The 22,390-nt window shown below is 40.2% G+C and overlaps 1 protein-coding gene across 2 annotated transcripts in view; it reads left to right on the top strand.

Annotated features, from left to right (window-relative positions):
- Positions 1-20,247, top strand: part of LOC141498383 (ATP-sensitive inward rectifier potassium channel 12) — a 129,938-nt gene extending 109,691 nt beyond the window's left edge. The window contains exons 1-2 of one of the 2 annotated variants that reach the window (XM_074201506.1): positions 11,396-11,788; positions 16,256-20,247. In XM_074201506.1, the coding sequence (XP_074057607.1) occupies positions 11,542-11,788; positions 16,256-17,703 (1,695 nt within the window). In that variant the 5' untranslated portion in view covers positions 11,396-11,541 and the 3' untranslated portion in view covers positions 17,704-20,247. Of the gene's footprint in view, positions 1-11,395; positions 11,789-16,255 lie in introns of those variants that run through there. The other variant, XM_074201505.1, reaches the window with a different exon arrangement.
- Positions 20,248-22,390: the final 2,143 nt, after the last annotated feature.

The raw sequence follows: 22,390 nt of genomic DNA, 5'->3' as shown, positions 1-22,390 counted from the left end.
AATATAAAAGGATGAAATGAAGAGATCATTTGCAATAGGTGGCATAACGAGGAGAACTTGTGACAATTTTTGGAAAACTACCTTCAAGTTGGGTCATGTATTATGAAGTTTTGGTCTTACCCAAGTAAGCTATATGACCCTGAACTAATCAGCTAATCTCTCTATGCCTTTCTTCTGTAATCCAAGAATAGTTAACATCCATTTCCACCTCCCAACCCCTTCAGAAAGATACCACCACAGGGCTCTGTAAGACATCTTATGGCTCTCTTCTCTGAGAGGCAAAAACAAGCATTGAATTTGTGATCCAAGTGAGTCTGAGCAAATAATTTAATCTCACTGGGCCTCATTTTCTTCATGTATAAATTGAGAAAATTAGACTCAAGTAGTCACTGAGACCTCATCTGCATCTATGATTCCCTTATATAAAGGATGGAGGGACATTCTTAAATAGGAACCTGTTCCCAAGAGCAATCTTCCCAGAGATCTTCACTTCATGATTCCTGATCTGTGAACCTTGGTCATCACCTGCCAAACAGCCTTTCTAAGGACATGGTTTCCCTCTTCTTCCCAACACTGTATCTGAAGGAAAGGGGTGTGGTGAAACTGGATATACTTCTGAGAAGGGCCAGGGTTATGATTCATATAAACAAAACTTGAAAACAAAAAAATCTCTTCTTCCCACCCCCATCAATCCTGAGTATACCAGCCTATAGCTACTTGTGTTTTTTTTTTAACCAGGTAAATTAAGCCATCCGTCTTTATGGTTTGCCTGGACTACCTTGCTTCACACCATCATGGGCATAGGTAGGAAAAGCCACATGAACCAACACTTCACCAGTAGGAAATTTTGATATTTCAAAATCTATCACTCAATCTTTAATTTATCCATTCACATCAGTGCCATGCCTGAGCAGAATAACCTTACCTAGTATCTGGTTATATCCAAGGAAGTGGCTGAGATATCCCAGAAAAAAAATAGAAATCTATAGTCCCAACTTTGCCACTGTCTGACATTGACCCACTTACTTTCCTTCTCTATTCTCTATTTTCTCATCTGAATAATGATTGGTGGTGAAGGGGATGGGATGAGTTGAGCTCTAAGGTATTTTCCAACATTATATACAGTCTATATTATATGTCCAATGGTCTCTAGAATCTGATTTTCTACAATCTACACTCTATACTCACAATTTTCTACAATCTACACTCATAATCTGATTTTCTATATACATAGTCTACACTCTACACTCTCTGTTGCATGTCCAAAGATCTCTTCTGAGCTGATTTTCTACATTTCAATTTATAAAACATAGATATTATACAGAAATGGAAAGAATCCTAAGAGATTTGAGTTCATATTCTGCCCCAGAGTCTTGCTAATTGTTTGTCTGGATCCAAGTCACTTAACCACAGAGAATCTCTGTTTCCTCATATGCAAAATGAGGATAATGTTTGGATTATCTGCCCTATGGCATTGTTGTGGGTAAAATGTTGTGTAAACTTTAAAGTGCTAGAGGATTATAAATTAGCATTCTGTATTCTCTATTCATTCAGTTAACACAGGGTCATAGATTTGAAGCTGAAATGAATATCTGAGGTCATCCTATTCAACACCTTCACTTTATAGTTTCAGGAAATCAAGACAAGAGAGATTAAGGAACCTATTCTCACAGGAAGCTTGTAGCAGAACTGATAAAGCCCCAACCTCAGCCTCAGCTCTGATGGTCACTATGCTAAGCTCCCTCCCAATGATGACATTCTCACTGCTATACTCTATGTACCCTTCCAGCTCCAACATTCTAGGTTGTATATTCTAAGGTCCCAAATAGACTAATTCCATGACTTAAGTCCCTTTCCATTTATGGCATTATAGATTTTCATAACAAAGTCTCTTTTAATGCTAACATCTTATTTTTTAATTTTTCTTCCAGTTCTGATATTCTAGATTCTGTGTTCTTTAGCTTTAGCATCCTTTTTGATATTCTGAGTTCTATAAAGCTCCCTTCTAGTTTTTTTAAAATTCATTTTACTTCATTTTTAGGCTTTTTTTTTTTGGTAAGGCCATGGGGTTAAGTGGCCTGCCCAAGGCCACACAGCTAAGTAATTATTAAGTATCTGAGGCTGGATTTGAACTCAGGTACTCCTGACTCCAGGGCCAGTGCTCTATCCACTGTGCCACCTAGCCACCCCATCCCTTCTAGTTTTAATAATCTTTGTTCTATGTCCTAAGGTTCCTTCCAGTTTTATCACTCTGTGCTCTTTGCCCTAAAGAGCCTTACATTCCTGCTATTCTAAGTTTCATATTCTGAGACTCCTTCTACAATAGCTCTGAGGTTTTAGAATGCTAAAAGAGGTAGTTGAAAACAGTATTCTTGCTACTGATGGCAGTGGACCTTGGTGGGAGAGTTAAAGAATTGTTTCCTAGGTTTTGGGGGGGGAGGGTAAGGAAGGGGGAGGAATAATGACAGCCTGTACAAGTCACTGCCTTTCATCCCCATCAGAGAACAAGAGATCCTGATAAGAGGGAGATCACTGGAATTAACTGAGGTCACTCCTAGCTTCTGGGACATCCCCCCCCCCCCATTAGACTGATAACAACAACTTCAACTTCACTGTAACTAGTGCTAGCTTAACTACCCAAGGCAATCCTGCAAAAGGAACTTAAGCACTCAGCCCAAACAACTGGAAATAAAATTGAGAAGGCAAAGTGAAATAAATCACCATCCTTTCATCTGAAGAAGAGGATGCTTAGGGAAGAGGACTTAGCAACTGTTTCCATGTGTCCAAGGGGTTGTAAGGAGACTGACAATCACAGGGAATAATCTCTTGAGATTTAGAGAAGGAAGGTAAAAATCACAACTAGCCTTTACAAAATGTTTTTTATATAGCATTAGCATAAGATCATAGCTTCAGAGTTACAGAGGACCCCTAGAGACTACTGAATCCTAAACCAGACATTTTATAGATGGGGAAACACACAACATACAGACACTGAGTGATTTGCCCCTGTCACACAAGCAAGATTTTTTAAAACTCTTCCTGAAATATTTATTAAGATTTAAGTGTAGAATAATGAACTGGGACATATATGTAGAGAACTATATGTATAAATCCATTTCCCCCTCATTTATATATGAAATTCTATTATACAAGCAGTACAGGAAGTGTGAAACAATAGAAACAATCTGTCTTCAGCAAATCTTTTACTTTCAAAATAAATCTCCTAAAAGTTCAATAGCAAGGAAATAAATGCTGCATTGTGCTAGTGATGCACTTTAAAAATCCATTATTAGTGATTTTATTTTGTTTACTATTTTTTTCCTCCTAAAACTCAAAACAGACATTTAAGTATCTGAGGCAGAATTTGAACCTTTCTAAAGTAACCAAACTGGTCCAGTCATTGACACCATTTTGTGCCATTCCCATTTTTGCTCAAACAACCCCTCTCACAAGTCATGCCCTCTTTTTCTTTACTTCTGAATCCTATCCATCCTTTAGGGAGTAATTAAAGGCCCACCTCTTGCATTACTTTAAGTTTGGTCCTCTCTCTATTGAAGGGCATCTAATTCAATCCCCACTCCCACCCCCCCACCCTTAGTCCCTGTCATTTTACATGAGAGAACTAAAGCCTGAAAGGTTAAGGTTAGAAAGCCCCCAAGAGAACCATGATCCCTCAGTCTTGCTCCACCTGCCTTCTTTCTCTACATGTATTGGAATCTTCCTAGAGTGGCAAAACTGATCCACTCATTGTCAACCAAAGCACTTAGTGTTCTCTTCATCTCCTACCCTTTGCTAAAACAATTCCACAGAATGCCCTCTTTCTCCTCCCTCTTTGAATCCTACCCATCCTTCAGGTTCCAGTTCAAAATTTACCTTTTCCATGAAACTTCCCCAGCTCATTGCAGACATTGGGAGTCCCTCCCTCCTCTGAGCTCACAGTATTTACAGCCTGTACCCCTCATTTGGTAATTAAACCATGTATTTTCATGTGCCATCTTTTTCTCAGGGCAGTAGAGTATGGAGTTACAAAGTGCAAAGAAGCAAATCTAGTACAAAAAACACTCCAAATGGAAATCACAAAGAGTTGAACAAGATGAAAACTAACTTAACAGCAACAAATAATTATAATGTAAGGGACCCCTCAGGGTCATCTTCTGATTGATTCTCTGAAAGCTACTCTTCCAGTTGTTTCTGATAGGAGGTCTGGTCTTTATTCCAAGCTGTTCCTTGGGACATTCCTTCATGATATGTTGTCAATTGGCTAGGCAGTGCTCTGTTTTGCTGGAGCTTGGAATCAGGAGGAAAGGAATTGGAATGCTACCTCTTTCATTAACTGCTTATGTGAACACAATCATGAGATACAGTTTCCAACTCATTCCCAAGGACTCCCTGGTAATTTAGAAAGAAGAGGTATTAGACTGACTACCAAACTGAAGGTCTACCGAATGGTTGTGCTGACCTCATTGCTATATGCCTGTGAAACCTGGGACAGTCTACAAGTGCCTTACAGAGAAACTGAATTGCTTCCATTTAAATTGTTTTAGGAATATTCTGAAGATTACCTGGCAGAAGATACCAGATACTGAGGTCCTTTATTGAGCTAAACTACTAAGCATTCCAATATTACTAAAGGGAGTACAACTATGGTGGGCTGGGCACATTGTTAGAATGCCAGATGTACGTTTGCCAAAAAAAAAAAAAAAAAAAAAAAAGAACATTTTATAGAGAACTCACACAGGGGTCAGAAGAAGTGATACCAAGATACCCTGAAGAACTTTAGAATTGATTGTACAGCATGAGATACCCTGGCACAGGACTGCCCAGCATGGCATGTCCTCATAATTGAGGATGTCACACTCTATGAGGAAGGCATAATTGAAGCAGCTCAAAGGAAATGTGACATCCGTAAGTTTAGAGAACCCAACCCAGGTGTTCCCATGGACTTTTTATGCCCAACCTGTGGTAGAGCATTCTGAGTTTATCTTGGTCTGATCAGCCACAATCAGACACACTTTTATTTATCTCAAACACAGGGATGTTGTTTTGGTCTTCTTCAATATGAAGGACAAGAACCAATCATATGTGCACAGCCAAGTCACTTAAGGATGTGGAGAGTATGGTACAAAATGGGTTTGATTGAGAGTTAGAGAATCTTAGCTCTGCTACTGATTACCTGTTTTACCTTGGGCTAGTTGCTTAATTCCTATGAACCTCTGAGTTTCCTCAGGACCTCTAAATGATAAGATTTCCTTCAGAATCAAAATCTGTGATTCTATGGACCTCTCTGAGCCTCAGCTTCCTCATCTATAAAATGGGGGACCTGATATCTATCTTTTTTTTTTTTTTAGGTTTTGTTGCAAGGCAAATGGGGTTAAGTGGCTTGCCCAAGGCCACACAGCTAGGTAATTATTAAGTGTCTGAGGTCGGATTTGAACTCAGGTACTCCGGACTCCAGGGCCAGTGCTCTATCCACTGCGCCACCTAACTACCCCAGGGTCCTGATATCTAAAAGGCATACCACACAGGGTTGTTGTGGAACTCAAATGAGATAATGGACCTTATATGCAGATTTTAAGCTATGTTCCTATAGCTCCCTGAGTTCCCATAGTTCTCTGAGTAGTTGCAATATTACCCTACACAATAAATTCCAGTAGTACCTTATTGCTTCAATAACTGAAACATAAATTTCTCTGTTTGGCATTTCAAGGTCTTTATAACCTGGCTCTAACCTTCCTTTCCACTGTTATTACTCTTTATTCCCTTTCCTTTATGCTATGGTCCACCTAAACTGCCTTTACTATTCCTCTTACTTAACATTCAATCTCCATCCTTTGCATTCATTGTCTGTCCCTTAGACCTGGAATTCACTCCTTCTTCATTCCCTCTTGAAATTATTACTTTCTTTCAAGATTAAACTTAAAAACTAGTTTCTACATGAAGTCTTCCCTGATGCCCCAGGTAGCTAGGGTTTTCATCCCTCCAGTCCCCAAATTACCTTGTTTCTAGTTTACATTTTCCTATGCTATTCAGTGTTAACCTTTAAAATTATGAGAACCTTAAAATATAGGGTTAAAAAACATAACAACAACAAAAATGGTTTAGACATGAAGTTTTATTCTCTGGTATTTATCATTACTGTTAGGTGTAGGCCATTCTAACAAAGACCACCCCAAGCTGAGGGAGATCAGAAATTTATACAGCAACAAGGGGAGGGGAATAGAATACAAATAAAAAGAGTACACAAAACCTTAAACTTGTCTGAAGACAATTAAAGAGATCCATCCTTCTACAATGTGATTTTGCCTGAGGAAGGTAACATTTTTTTTTTTGAGTTTAAATATCAGGAGGTCAAGGCAAGTACTCTTCAAATTATTAAGGACACAATTCTTTTCTGGACTAAGGAAAGCAGGATGAGTGTTCCTTTCAAAGTCTTAGGAGGACACATTCCATTCCTCACTATAGTTAAGAAACAGATCTTTGAACAGAAATAGTTATAAGACTTATAGTTATAATTATTATACCTAATGCACCTCTTTGTCTTCACCTCCCCTGGTTAGATTGTTAAATTCCTTGAGAGCAGGACCTCTCTCTTTTGTCTTTGCATCCCTAGTAGCCAGGCCATCTGGCATCATAATATTTGCTGCCGTTCAGTTTAGGCATGTCCAACTTTACATGACTCTGTTTCTTGGCAAAGATATTAGAGTAGTTTGTTGTTAATTTCTTCAGCTCATTTTATAGATGAGGAAACTGAAGTAAATAGGGTAAAATGACTTACCCAGAATCACATATCTAATAAGCATTTAAGACTGTATTTGAGGGGTGGCTAGGTGGCGCAATGGATAGAACACCTGCCCTGGAGTCAGGAGTCCCTGAGTTCAAATCCGACCTCAGACACTTAATAATTACCTAGCTGTGTGGCTTTGGGCAAGCCACTTAACCCCATTGCCTTGCAAAAAAAAAAAAAAACTTAAAAAAAAAAAGACTGTATTTGAACTCAGATGCACCTGATTCCAGGCCTGGAGATCTATGCATTGTGCCACCAAGTTGTCCTAGCACATAGCATACACTGAATAAATGCTTTTTGATTGATTAATTCAGATAAATGTCCATTATTATTAGTATCCAAGACAGTCTCACCCTTATTCTGGGTGAATATGAAAAGGGGGCCTATGAAAGGAGCCTAAAGCCTGTTGTAATTTTAGCATCCGATCTCCTGAAATCAAAATAAGTATACGTTACCCAAACTTGATCCTGGTTTCATCCCAGCAAATAGCTGAAACTCCCTGGCCACCATAGTGTAGCTGCTGGCTACTTGAATTTGGTTCTGCCTATGAGGAATCATTATTCAGACACAGGAAAGCATGGGTTTGGAAATAAAACAAAAATTTATTAAAAAGGTTACAAAACATAGGAAGTGGGCCCTAGTCAGAGAAGACTGCAACCTTGAGCCAGGGTGCAACCCAGGTTTTTATGTCTTGCCTCTCATCCAGAGGGCAAAAAGTGAACTCTTCTCCCCAGTACTGGACCCTAAAGAGATCAGGACTACATCAAGAATGGGGAGGATCTCCTCCAAGCAACTTTTAAGATTACAATTGTTTCTGTTACAATCATAATTCTCTACTTCAAGTCAATTTACATCTCAAGAGTCAATTTACATCTCCACCCAGATTCTTTCTGTTACATTCACAATTCTCTTCATCTTTCCCCTGAATCAATAGAACTTCTTAATGACTTTAGTATCTGAGAGACTCTTTCCTGAGTCCTGTCATTTTCCAGGGTGTGACAACACCCACCCCACCCTTGGAGTCACATGCAGAGCCTGGTTAGGTCTTTCAGTCCCAGCCTTCAGGGGGGCAAGACACACCTTAGTTCAAATACCACTGCATCCTTCTGTCTTCTCCAAACCAAAGTCATTCCAGTCTCCAAGAGGGAAGGAATTCACATATTCCTGAGGCAGACAACTGAACTGAGAGGTGGTTCTCCGTTGTGAGTTCCTGAGTCCCAAATGAAAATCAAGGCCCTCAAGAATAAAGGGATGAAAGTTAAGTACAAAGTTTCTCAGCTGGGGCTGTTGACTTTTCCTAAGACTTTAGAGTCATACCTTTGTCTCTTGATGTTGTTTTTGTAATTGATTTCTTTCAATCTGATCTTTTGTTTATCTATAATATATTAAAGATTGGGTGTTATATTTTGCAGGTCACCTAGTGTATACATAGTGTGCAAATAAACTCTATAATATCAATTGATATATATATATATATATATATATATATGACATAATAAGCAGTGGTTTATGTCACTGGGTCTATACTTAATATAGATCTATTCTTAATATCTCAAGAGGTAGCTTTGGAGCTAGGAGATCCAGGATCAATGTTATAAAACTTGATAAACCTCAGTTTCCATATATGTAAAATGGAAAAATAATATATATACCTCTCAGGATTGTCATAAAGTTCTAACTAGAATATACATAAAGTACATTTTAAATTTATATGAGCATAGGTAAGCTACTGCTGATGTTATTTCTAATTGTTAATAGTGTATTAAATATTTCATTTGTTATTGTATAATGCAATATATGTATATTTATAGTATATTTGCATATGTATATGTACATGCATAATATACATATACTAGGGCATCCCAAAAGTTTTAGTGCAGTTCTAAGTCTTTAAAATACTTTGACAAGGGCAATTAGGTGACCAGTGGATAGAATACCAAGGCTGGAGTCAGGAGGAGCTAAGTTCAAATCCATCTCCAGACACATACCTTCTGTGTGACCCTGGGCAAGTCACTTAACCCTTATTGCCTTCTTCAATGGGAAATAAAGTTCTTTAATGGTTTTAAATGACTTTTCAAAGTCACTTATTTGCTTTAAACTATGCTGGGACTTTGTAGACATCATACATACAGGCATATACATATACACACACATATATATATTTATATAAATGTATATCTAAGAATTCATATGACATAGCATATAGAAATCTGGTTTCACATCAGGAAAATCTGAATTCAATCCAGCTCTGATACATGGGCTTTGTGAACCTGGACAAATCACATAATTTTTCAGTATTCTGGGCACTTCACTAAGACTATAAACAGCAATGGAAGCAATTTCCATTCCTTGTTTTCTATTTGGATAATACCCTGTCCGTATAGAGAGACAGATGATAGCTAGCTAGCTAAATTGATAGCTAAATTGACCTCACCTCTGTAGAAACTCTTTTCAATGATGCATGTAGCAACTGATCCATCCTATTCTGTGCTTAAATGATGTCTGGTACTTAGAGAACATTTGCTCATGATCACACCATTAATAGGTGTTAGAGGCAGCATTCAATCCTAATATTCAGCATTCTATCCACTGCACCACCTGTTTATATGCATGTATAAAAATGTATACATAGTAGCTTTACAAAGTCATGTGTGTACACGCACATACATATAAATGTATTCATACACACACATACATATGTAAGTATGTTTCATGAAAAACAGGTTTATAGATGTCTATATAAATATATGCTTTCCAGGGATCTTTGACAGGTATACCTTTCAACCAACCATCATCTTTGATAATGGTAATGATGATGATAATTAATGTATATTTAGTCTTCTTCTAGTCCTAACTCTGCCACTATGTCACTTCTTTCCCTACATCTCAGTTTCTTTAACTATAAAATGAGGGGGTAATAGAATGCTTCCTGAGGTCCCTTCTGTCTCTCACATTCCATGATTTTATTTCTTGTTTTCATCTGATCTTAATATACTATACTACTTTGGCCACCTGCCAAGTATGTTATTTTTATCTGTAGTGGTGGTTATTGTTGCTGTTATTTTTAATCAATTTTGGAGATAGCAGTGTTTTATAACTCTGCTCTTACCCTCTTTGTATAGATGTGTAGATTTGGTGTATCAGTTTCTTTATGATTGATGGTTTGCTAACTCTGACCCATGTTTCATTTGCTGTGTCTGCCCTTGTATTCTGTCCTCGTAATCACACACACACACACACACACACACACACACACACACACACACAGAGAGAGAGAGAGAGAGAGAGAGAGAGAGAGAGAGAGAGAGAGAGAGAGAGAGGGAAACAGAGAGTTTTGTTATTTTCTATTTGTGGCTTAAAACAAATAGTAACAACAGTGGCTGTTCTTGGGATGCTGTCCAAAAGTGGAATGGACTGCTTTGAGAGAGAGTATATTATGCTACTTCACTGGAGGTCTTCATATAAAGCCAGAATGATCATTTGTCTGGTATGTTATATAGGGAATTTTTCACTAAATATGGGTTCATATTACATGATTTCTGAGGGATCTTCCAGTTTAGTAGTTTTGTGATCCAAGAAATTAGATGGTAGAGGGGACAGAGTGTTGGCCCTCAAGTCAGAATGCTTAATCTTGCTGGGTCTCTGTTACTAGTTATGTGTAAAAAGATTGGGTGGAACTTGGTGGCCTCAGGCTTTCCAGCCCTAAATATATCATTTGGCTTCATTGTTTCTTTTTTCTTTCAATTGATATGTATTTTTTTTCTTTCTCCTACCCCAATCTCCAATATAAAATTTAAAGAAGGAAGGGGAGAAAAGAAGGGAGGAAAAAGACCTTTTATAATGAATGTACACAGTCAAATCAACAAATTTGCATTTTGGTTATGTCTTATTCTGTATATTAAGTCCATTATTACTCACAGGAGTCATTGCTCTTAATTCTGCTCACAGAGGCCAAGCCAGACAGAGTCTATCTCCTCTTCCACATAGGAGCATAAGGCTAGGAGTGGAAGCAACTGCAAAAGTGATTTAGCCTAACTCCTACATTTTAAAAATGAGAGTCCTTCAGATACTTGAAGATAGTTACCATATCTCTCCTGAATCTTTTCCATGCTAAAGATTCCTGTTTCTTTCTTTTTGTTTTTCCCCCCAAGGCAATGGGGGTTAAAAGACTTGCCCAAGGTTACACAGCTTGATAATTTTTAAGAGCCTGAGGTCACATATGAATTCAGGTCCTCCTGACTACAGAGCTGCACCTAAATGCACCCTAATTCCTGATTTTTCAACTAGTCTTCATATGAAGACTCTTCACCATCTTGGTGAAGATTAGAGCTGGGTTAGCCCTAGAATAACAATTGTATTTAGTGAACCATCTTCACAAATGCTGGTTGGTTGAAAAGGACCCTCTTTTACCTTCTCTCTTTTGGTGAATGCATGTGTAATTAATTGCCTTCCCTCACTTCATGGCTTGGTCTTTCCTGACTTCTATATGGGGGGGGGGGGAGGGATTAAAGAGAAAAGGATAGAAGAAGGGAGGGAGGAAGGATGGGAAGGAGGGAGGGGAAGAGGAAGATTTCTTTCCAATTTCCATTGTCTGTTTTTGATTGTTTGTAATTCTGTCCTGCACAGGCAGGGCTGTCTGAATCTCTTGGAGCATCCCCAACCCCAGCTGTCCACCACCTCGTTAGTACTTAATAGCTGTTGGTCTAGCCTGACTGACCCAGAGCTGTACACAGGAGCATTTGGCCTCAGCCCTCAGGATGACGAAGTGGACTTCCTTCAGGGCCTCCGAGTCCTCCAAATCTGCAACCCAGTGGTGTTCCTTTAGGCAGAGGCGGCGCCTAACACTCCCAGTCAGTGGCTCTCTTGGTGGGGCCTCAGACAGAGGTACAGGGGCTGCCTCCAGCCTACCTGTCAGGAAAAGAAACTGGAGATTGTCAACTTCCTGGCCCAGGGCCATACGCCCTCCAGCTTTAAGTGACCATGCCTGTGTATCTGGCCACAATGGTGAGACCCATAACTTTGAGCTTGCAGTAAGTAGAATTGGTATATAAGGGAAAGCTATTAGACCACAGTGGTTTGTCCTTACTGCCTATGGGCTATGGAGATGTGCCATGAAATCACCTTGGCAAGAAAGTTTCAAGGAAGATTGAACCCCATCTGTCTGAACTCAATGAACCAATTAATCAACAAGCATTTATGTAATGTTGACTACATGTTAATTAGGTATAGTGCTAGATATCAGGAATATAAAAGCAAAAATGAATCAGTCCCTGACCTCAGGAAGGTTACATTTTATTTAGAAAGGAGGACCCCCCCATACACACACACACACACACACACACACACACACACACGCACACACCCTCATAGAATACATTTTTTTTAAGGACATAAAGTATTTTGGGAGGGAGGGCTGCAGCTGTGGGAAGGGGTAGGGGATTAGAAGGGGTTTCATGTGGAAAGAATTTCAATAGGCAGAAGCATGAAAAGGGAGAGTAGTTCAGCCATGATGAGCAGCCTTTTGCCAAGTCACTAATATGGGAGGATGGAGATCACAGGGATTACCAAGAAGGTCATATTGACCAGAGGGTGGAAAGGTCAGCTCTAGATGTGTGACCCATTATGTCTTAAGATCTCTTCCAATCATAGGTCCTTTACTTCTATACTGCTCCATTACCTGAAGCCCAGCTCTATCTTAAATTCTATACATATTTCAACCTGAGTGCACATTCTTTCCATGGCAATGATAGAAATTTCTATTGATGAACAGTTTCTAGACTATATTTTAGGAGGAAGTACCAGATACTGCAGCTGATGGGTTAGAAAGGGGTCTAACAGGTTGAATAGGCTGAAAGAAAACCTCCCTCATCTTTAGATGCTAACAATCTCTCCATTTTAGCTTGCTGGAGATCAAACTTCTGTTGATCTTCAGCTCCTGGGCAAATAGCAGGAGTGAAATATTTGGTCCCAGGAGATAACCATACTAATATCAAACAATAAGGAACCAAGAATTGTAGAATGTCAGGTCTGGTAGAGACCTTAGTACACAGAGTTTCAGAACTAGAAAGGAACTTAGAACATAGAATGTTAGTGTTGGGGAAGGATTTTACAGGGATTCCAAATGGGTTTTTGTGTTCTAGATCCCCTTTAGTAGGCTGGTGAAGTCTATGGGCCCCTTCTCAGAATAAACTTTTAAATGAATAAAGTGTATAGAATTGCAAAAGAAACACATAGATATGTGTAGAATATATATTATTTGAATTTGTATATATGTGTGTATGCAAGTACATACATGTAAATATGCATATATAAGTTTGTATGTTCATAGACTTCATCTTATGAACACCAGATCTACTCCAACTCTGTCATTTATGGGACAGAAAACTGAAACCCAGAGAAAGTATATGATTTGTCCTCATTATTTAAAAATAATAATAAAGGTCATATCTTGACCCCCCCCCCAAAAGAGATAAAGAAGTGCCTTGGTCCTTTCAGCAGAGAGGCAGGGGCCTTTGGGTATATAATGCCATATACCCTGTCACATGTGATCACTGTCAATTGATTTCATTGAAACATTACAAAGGAGAGCTCTTTGGTCAAGAATGAGAAATGTAAATCTAGAGCAACTATGAAGTCAAAACAGTAGATATCAATAAACTAATTTTCAAAAAATAATAATAAAAATTAAATCAGATTATGTGTTGAGCTAAGAAATAACATGAAAAGGGTGGTTCCTGTTCTTGATCATTTTGGTCTCCAATTGCAAGCAGTTCCATAGATGTAACTAGATACCCAGAGGGGAGGAGAAAGGGGGTGACAGATAGCTTCCTTCCTTTGCTTTGGTGACTGCTTAGAGCAGGGAGCTGATCCCAAAGAATCAATAGCTCCACTCCAGCCCAGCCAACCTAATTAAACAGCCTTGGGGTCTGGGTGGGGGGAGGGGAGGTGAAAGTGGGAAAAAGCAAACACTAAGACCAAATCTGAAATTAAAACTTCCTAGTTATTTACCATACTGGGGATTTCAGCTATCACCTACTCTGAGGAGTTGAAGCATTGAGTTTTACCCATGTTTCCCAGTTCTTTCCTGCCCTTGCCTCTACCCTCTGTCCCTTTTTGACTCACTGGGCAGCAGGTGGTTAGTAGTTTCACTATCTGGAGCAGAGGTGCAAAATTGCTCCCCTTCCTCGCCCTTGACCTTGGGGCCCCAGGGCCCAGTGATGTCAACAGGCATGTGACTGGGAAGAGGCCTGGCAGGGATTGGTGAGGCCCATGTGATGGATCCAGACTTATCATTTAGTGCCAGGCCATGCAGCTGGGTTAGAATGTACTCAGTTCACCCTTGTGCTCAAATATTCCCAGCCAAGCCCCATTGAACACGATTGATGTGGCCTGGCAACAAGAGGGGCACACCAGAGTCAAGAAAGAAAGTTTCGAGGCAGAGTCTGTGCCTTCCCCAAAGTCATAATCATGCTGTTAAGTGTGAACAGAGGAAAGGCCAGGTGATTGGGAACTGGAAGACCTGGTTTCTGATCTCACTTCTGATGCTTAAACTGCTATGTGACATCCCATCTCTAGCATGAGTTTCCTCCTCCATTTAACTGGGGAGTTGGAATCAGGGGTTTTTAACTTGGGATCCACAGATGAGGAATACATGGATAAATTTCTAGGGGGCCATGAATTCATGAGGGGAAAACATTTTATATATGTTTTACTGAAATTTAGCATTTCCTTCAAATTTTTTTTGGTTGTTGCAAAGCAGTGAGGTTAAGTGATTTGCCAGAGGTCACACAACTAGGTAATTATTAAATATCTGAGGCCATATTTGAACTCAGGCCCTCCTGACTCCAGGGCCAGTGCTCTATCCACTATGCCATCTAGCTGCACTTCCTTCAAATATTTTTAAAACATTAGTCTTAAGAAGGAATCCATCCACAGGCTTCACCAGACAGTCTAAGAGGTTTATGATACAAAAAAGGTGAAGAGCCCTGGCTGAATGATTGTTAAGATTAACTTTCTCATCTGACATCCAATGTTCTATATTCTCAATTCCCTTCAACTTCTCCTTTGTGTTCTAAAGTAAAACTAATTACTATACTATTAATTAGAAAGAGCCAGTCTCTGTCACAACTTGCCTATGCGATCCTGGGTAGGTCACTTTCCTTCTCAGGACACTAAGCAACACTGCAAGTGCCTGTCTGCATTGGTAGAAAGAATTTCCTCTCTGGAAATTGCCAATACTAATTAAGTAATTTCTTTTTTTCAAAGGTCCTTTCTGATTATAAAATTATATATTCTATATCTTAGAACCCTTTTCAACTCAGACATTATTCCTTAAAGTACCTCCAGCTCTAACAGTTAAGGAGTCTGTAACCATACTTGGTGCCAATCTCTTAAAAAAGCAATTTACTGTTCAAGCTTTATCAAGTCCTTCTCTGCCTGTACATGCATGTATATGTGTGCATATAGGCACAAAGAACATATAATGTATATTGCTTCTGGGGCAATATCTGTGATTTTAGCACATGTAAAAGTATAAAATGCATGTGTGTATAGTGATGGACAGAGATGTGGTTGGGGTGATGAAAGACTTAGTGAAGGGAGGGTCTATAGTCTTGTCTTTGTCTCTGGTTAGTCATAGAATGGTTTAGTAAAGAAAATATTGATTATGGTATTAGAAGACCAGTTGTAGTTGTGGTCCCAATAATTAGCTCTATCACCTTAGGGACATTATTTCACCTGTCTAAGCCTCAGGTCCCTCAACTATAAAATGGAGATGATGATAATAATACATGCCCTTTTCTTGCCTTTTAAGGTTGTTGTGAATGGAATACTTTATAATATTTAGAACACATGGATTGTTATTATTTCCATTATTTTCTGAGTAAGTCTGGCTGAATTAGTGGGCATTTGATTCCCTGATGTATAAAATGGGGTTGTGACATCTGCCTCTTCAGTGGAATTAGAGATAATAGCCATGAGACACATGGGGCATCTCCTCCAGGCATAGAAAATACAAGCATGTGTTACATTAAGGTCCAGAGACAGTCTAATCTTATAGTCAGAGACTGACAGAGTCCTAGTCCTTGAGCAGCTATCTACTGCTTTTCTAGATGATGGTAGGCAAGTCTCTTGACTTCTCTGGTTCTCAGTTTATCCATCTGTCAAATAAAGAGACCCATGAGATCTTTTCTAGCTGAGATGTTAGAAGTATATATTGTCTACTAAGATAATGGGGAGTCCAAGGCAAAATGAAACAATATATAGATTCCTTACCCTCAAAGAACTTATATTCTATAGTGGAGATGTTCAAAGACTGTGAGTATATAAACTTTAACTCCATGAAAAGTTGATACTGGCCCTCTTAACCTGCTCACCTCCACCACTACCATTGCCACAAGTTGATTCAAGTCTCTTCTATACTCTGGTTTATTTTCTTTGGTGCCTAACTGCAGCCTTGTCTCTTTGTTTCAGGCACTCTCTCCAACTCACTGGACCTGAGCCCTGGCCACATCTGTAAAACTTTGGACTTCTCCCAGAGAGAAGCAGAACCTAGTGGGTCATCAGGGGCAGGGGATAGTTCAAAGATCCAAGAGACCTCCCTGGCCCACAACACCAGTTCCTCAGGGATGACCGCAGGGAGGGTCAACCCTTATAGTATAGTGTCCTCAGAAGAAGACGGATTGCATCTAGCCACAATGCCAGGAGCCAATGGCTTTGGCAATGGCAAAATCCACACACGCAGGAAGTGTCGCAACCGCTTTGTCAAAAAGAATGGTCAGTGCAACATTGAATTTGCCAACATGGATGACAAGTCTCAAAGGTACCTGGCTGACATGTTCACAACCTGTGTGGATATCCGGTGGAGATACATGCTGTTGATTTTCTCTCTTGCCTTCCTGGTTTCCTGGTTGCTCTTTGGGGTGATTTTTTGGGTCATTGCTATTGTGCATGGGGACCTGGAGAGATCTCCAGATGAGAGGAACTACAAGCCATGCATTCTCCAGGTACATGGCTTCATGGCCGCATTCTTGTTCTCCATTGAGACGCAGACAACCATCGGCTATGGCCTCCGTTGTGTGACAGAGGAGTGCCCCATTGCTGTGTTCATGGTAGTTGTACAGTCCATCGTTGGCTGTATCATAGACTCCTTCATGATTGGGGCCATCATGGCCAAGATGGCCAGACCCAAGAAGCGGGCCCAGACCTTGCTCTTCAGTCATAATGCAGTGGTAGCTATGAGAGATGGAAAGCTTTGCCTTATGTGGCGGGTGGGGAACTTGAGGAAGAGTCACATTGTAGAGGCTCATGTCAGGGCTCAGCTGATCAAGCCAAGGGTCACAGAGGAAGGGGAGTATATCCCCCTTGACCAGATTGACATTGATGTAGGTTTTGACAAAGGCTTAGATCGCATCTTTTTGGTGTCCCCTATTACCATCCTCCATGAGATCGATGAGGAGAGCCCACTGTTTGGCATCAGCCGACAGGACTTGGAAACTGATGACTTTGAGATTGTGGTGATCTTGGAAGGGATGGTGGAGGCCACAGCAATGACCACGCAAGCCAGGAGTTCCTACCTGGCTAATGAGATCCTCTGGGGTCACCGATTCGAGCCCGTCCTGTTTGAGGAGAAAAACCAATACAAGATCGACTATTCTCATTTTCACAAAACCTATGAAGTCCCATCTACCCCCCGTTGCAGTGCCAAGGACTTGGTAGAAAATAAATTTTTGCTCCCAAGCACCAACTCCTTTTGCTATGAGAACGAACTGGCTTTCATGAGTCGGGATGAGGACGATGAAGAAGAGGATGATAGTCGAGGTCTGGATGACCTGAGCCCTGAAAACAGACATGAGTTTGATAGACTTCAGGCCACAATAGCTCTTGATCAGAGATCTTACAGAAGGGAGTCAGAAATCTGACCCTTGCTGGTCCAGTCTCTTTGTCTTCTCTTTTCTCCTACAGTCCACCCAGGTTTATGCAGAACATTAAGTGCCATAGGGATGGTTGAAGATTTTAGTAGTGTCTTAGTAGTTTCACATGTTTCATCGCAATAACCTTGGAAGGGTTGATAGGGAGAGGGATAGGAAGTCACAAGCACACCCCTGAGGGTTTAGACTTCCAGCCCTAACTGGATGGAGGGTCTTTCCCCAAGGTTCAGTCAGTGGGCTCAGAAGGGAAAAGGTAATGCTCCCAGGGGCTGGACCAGGCCTCATTCAGCACCCAAGGCTTTTTTCCCCCTTGGATGCTTGGTAAGACTGCATATATTGAAGTCAAAGGTCACAAAGAATCTCAGTGTTGAACAGCCTGGAACCGAATCAGGTTAGAATGGACTGAGAATTAACCTTATGTTTGACCAGGAGACACAGTTGAGTTTGCCTGGGGTAGGTGCAGTGCTGCACAATGGTTTTTAACTTAGGGGGGAGACATCAGGTTTTTAATTTTTCAACTTAGTGCTGGTGAGACTGTTTACAAAACAAAAACAAAAACATATATATATTAAATTAAAATATAATTCCAAAAAAGAACATTTTTTAATTTAAAAAAACACAACAGAACAGATCAACAGAACTTCCCTCCCCCCAGTGAAATGGAACAGCCAAAAGGAGACACCCCCCCCCCCAGGATCTAGCTGAAATGGGTCAGGGATGCACTGGAAGACATCCTGGGGCTCCTCTTCTGCCTTGAGATGGCTCTACCCATCCCAGGGAAGTGGACACCAGTTCCCACCTGTGGGGTCAGCAACAGCAAGCACAATTAACTACACCATAGCTCATGTTGCTCATAAGGAAATTTAGATTTCATTTGTAATAGAAAAGCAAAACCATATTAATAATAATAATAATAAAATAAAGACTAAAAAGTATGGTTTGGGGGGGGAGCGTTGGGTCAAGGGAAGGGATTGGTCTAAGATCTCTTTGCACCTTAGAGATACATTTCAGTGTGAGTCATACCCCAGTGAAAGTCATTCCCCTTTGTGTGTTTGGAAGCCACTATTCATTGTTTCCACAAGTCTGCAAATGGCAGGGATTTGCATTGTTGGGATTTGTTTTTATACTTGTTTTTATTTTTTCTTAACTCAATCACTCAACCAGTTGAACCCCAAGAAATCCCTGTTACTTCTTAAGTTGAGCAAAAAGTAGATTATTGCTTATTCTGTCTTGGTCTCCTCAGACAGTGTGATATAAAGGGAGGAATTCTGGGTAATGAGTTTATAGACCTCTGACACTCAGGTAGATCACTTAAATCTCTCACTTAAAGGTTTCCTTTGTCTGTAGAATAAGGGGGACTAGATTGGATTACTTTCCCTGGTCTCATCTAGTTCAAAAATCCTAGGATCTTTCTTCAACAATTGGCAGTTTTGGGGGGTTTATGAATTACCACCTTGGATAATAGTGCCTTGTAAGAAGGAGTGTCTGTCAAGTTTCCCAAATAGCAAAAGGAAAACCGGAAAGGAAATTGACAAAATTAAAAAAAAAAACCATTCTAACTCAAATCGTCTTCACTCTCCAGGCACTCTGAAGTGGGTCGTGCCTTAGAGACTTGTCTGGCTAAAGTTTCTTTTCATCTAACCGTGATTCACCCTTTTTAAATGTTCCATGATGTACCTCCTAAAAAAACAAACAACCTCTTTCTCCTTTGCCATTCTTTATATAACCCACCTTCTTGACTGTGACTGTGGTACTAAGATATCAGCAGACAAGACACACACACACACACACACACACACACACACACACACACACACACACACAGCCTACCCCACCCCACATTTGGGGGGAGGTTTATAGAAGGGACTGGTCCAGGTGTCCAGTGTGATATTGGAGATCTGCCACCCCATCCTCTTTCTATCCCAAAATGCTGTCTATTTTAGAGAAAAGAAAAAAAAAGCAGGGAGGATTTATGCTATTCACTGCCCCTCCCCTGAATGTCCTGGCAGAGGCATTCCGAATATCATCCATTACTAAGTAGAAAGGAAAAGAATTTAGGAAGGGAAGAGCTGGACAGGTTATCCCTAATCAACCTAGGTCAGATGGTATCATTCTGAACTGACCAGAAGTAATAAGCAACCTGGCTGAATAGAAAGATGGATTTGGAGTCAAAGAACCTTGAATTCAAATCCTGGTTCTGTCACTTAGTGTTTGTGTAACCTTGGGCAAGTCATTTTACCTCTGTGGGCCTCGGTTTCTTCATCTGCAAAATGGGGATGTTAGACTAGTTGCCCTCTGAAGTCCCAACCAGCTCTCAAACAGATTCCTCTAAAAATGTTCAGTGTTTATCCTTAAAGTCTCCTTTATTTGTTTCCTGCCCTGTAGCAGCCCACCCTTTTAGAACCTACTAATGTCCAAAAATGATCACCTTGTTCAGGCTTCATATGTAACCTCCTTGATAGTCTATGTAATTTAAAAGAGGCATTCAGGAAGAAGACAATTCTTAGTCTAAAGGAACATATATATATATATATATATATATATATATATATATATATATATATATATTATATATATTTTTTTTTTAAGAAAGATTTTATTTATTTTGAGTTTTACAATTTTTCTGCCATTCTTGCTTCCCTCTCCCCATCCCCCACAGAAGGCATTCAGTTAGTCTTTACATTGGTTCCATGTTATATATTGATCTCAGTTGAATGTGATGACAGAGAAATCATACTAAAGGAATATATTTCTAGTAGAATTTGAGTCACTGGGGACAGAGATCAATTTGGACAAGGGGTTATTCCTAGCATCTATGTAAGTAGCCAGCTCTTCTCCCTATATACAAGGCCATTTCTTATTTGACTGATTCCGAATATAAGCCAGCTGGTTGGCCACAGGGACCCTGAGATAGAGTTACAATGTTTCAGGCCTAGTGACCAAGTGCCATCTGTCCCAGCTCTGACCCAGGAGGCTTCAGAATCTTGATCCAGCAAAGCTTAGCCTTCCCACCCAGATCTTGGGTGATGGAGAGTCCAAATCCTACCACCTTGGAATGTTTGTTCTGGAGGTTGGGTTCATTTTCAACTTTCCCCCTTACTGGGAAAAAAGAAAGTCCCTAGAATATCAGATCTTAAAGGCAATTGAGAGATAATATAGTCCATTCAACAGAAGAGGCTAATCAGGACCAGAGAGGTCAAGACTTGCAAATGGTCACACAGCATATTAGGGTCAGGGTCAGAACTAGGACCTCGGATTTCTGACTCCCAATTCACAATTCAGTACAATTGATTTTTTTCTCCATTTCTCTCTCTCTCTCTTTTTTTAACAGGAGATGAGGGAACAAAGGATTCAGGGGAAGGGGTAGGGGAGTGTAGCATTTGCCTTCCCTTGCCAATCATACAGGGTTAATCCATGTCCCTTCACTATCTCCTTTATCTCTAAGCACAGCCCTTCTCTTTGTTTCCACCTGCTTATAGCTAAGCTCAACTTCTTCCCTTGAGCTTCCCCATGACTGAGAACCACATGATATTGGGTCCATCTTTGATATTTCCAAGGCAGAAAATAGATGTCTGCCTAGTCTCACCCACTCCAGCTGTCTCAAGACCTGGCCACAAAGGCTGGAGATGACCTCCCACTTCCTTTTTTACAGTCTGGGATAGCTTAAGCAATAGTAAAGGGCGGGAGGGAACTTCTTGGGGGGGGGGGGGGGTCAGCTTTGGGGAGGAGGGATAAAAAGGGACAGGGTTCTCCTATTTATTTTTTACTGCTTTTAAGTTCTTTCCAAGGTGCAAAAATGCTGCTGTAAGTGTTCTTAGAGGCTTGATGATTTCTTAATCTACAAGATGTGACTAAAGAGTAATAAGACTGATTTTTTTTGTTAAAGTAACAAACATACCAGAATTTATCCATCCAAATTTGATTCAATCCAACTGAATAGATATTAATACCTACTTGGTGGGGGCAGTGAGGTGAAACAGGATAGAATTCCAGGCCTAGAGTCAGGAAGACTGATCTTCCTGATTTTAGTTTTGATCTCAAGACATTCACTATATAACCCTGGGCAAGTCATTTAACCCTGTTTGTCTCAATTTCCTCAACTGTAAAATGAGTTGGAGAAGGAAATGGCAGACCATTCCAGTATCTTTGCCAAGAAAGTCCCAAATGGGATCACAGAGAGTCAGATAGGACTGAACAACAACAAACTTAGTGCTGACCAAGCAGTCAGTCCCCTGGGAGGCCACCCACTGCCATTTCTCCAACCATTGTTGGTGCTCCTCTTTGGGACTTGCCATCAGAGCCAATTTATAAGCCAAGAAGAACTTAGTCATAAAATCATGCACTTAGATCTGGAAGGGATCTTTGAGTTCATCTAAGTCAACCCTCTCATTTAACAGTTGAGGAAACCAAGGCCCAAAGAGTTGAAGTGACTTGCCTGAAGTAGTCTGTCACAGCTAGGATTTTAACCCAGATCCTCTGAATCCAAATTCCGTGGTCTTCCCACCATACCACAGTGCCTCTCATGACTTGACAGTCATCATGAATGGTATGATTTGAGTGGTATGTATATGAGTGTTTTTAATCCCGAACAAAAATTTCTCAGTCTGATCCCCAACCTTAATTACAAGTCCTGACACTGGGGAGACCATTTTCAAAAAAAAAAAAAAAGAGGGGAAAG

Source organism: Macrotis lagotis, chromosome X (assembly GCF_037893015.1).
Source record: "Macrotis lagotis isolate mMagLag1 chromosome X, bilby.v1.9.chrom.fasta, whole genome shotgun sequence".
NCBI lineage: Eukaryota > Metazoa > Chordata > Mammalia > Peramelemorphia > Peramelidae > Macrotis > Macrotis lagotis.
Note: the sequence above shows the minus strand (reverse complement) of the source record. Positions and strands in the feature narration are given on the sequence as shown.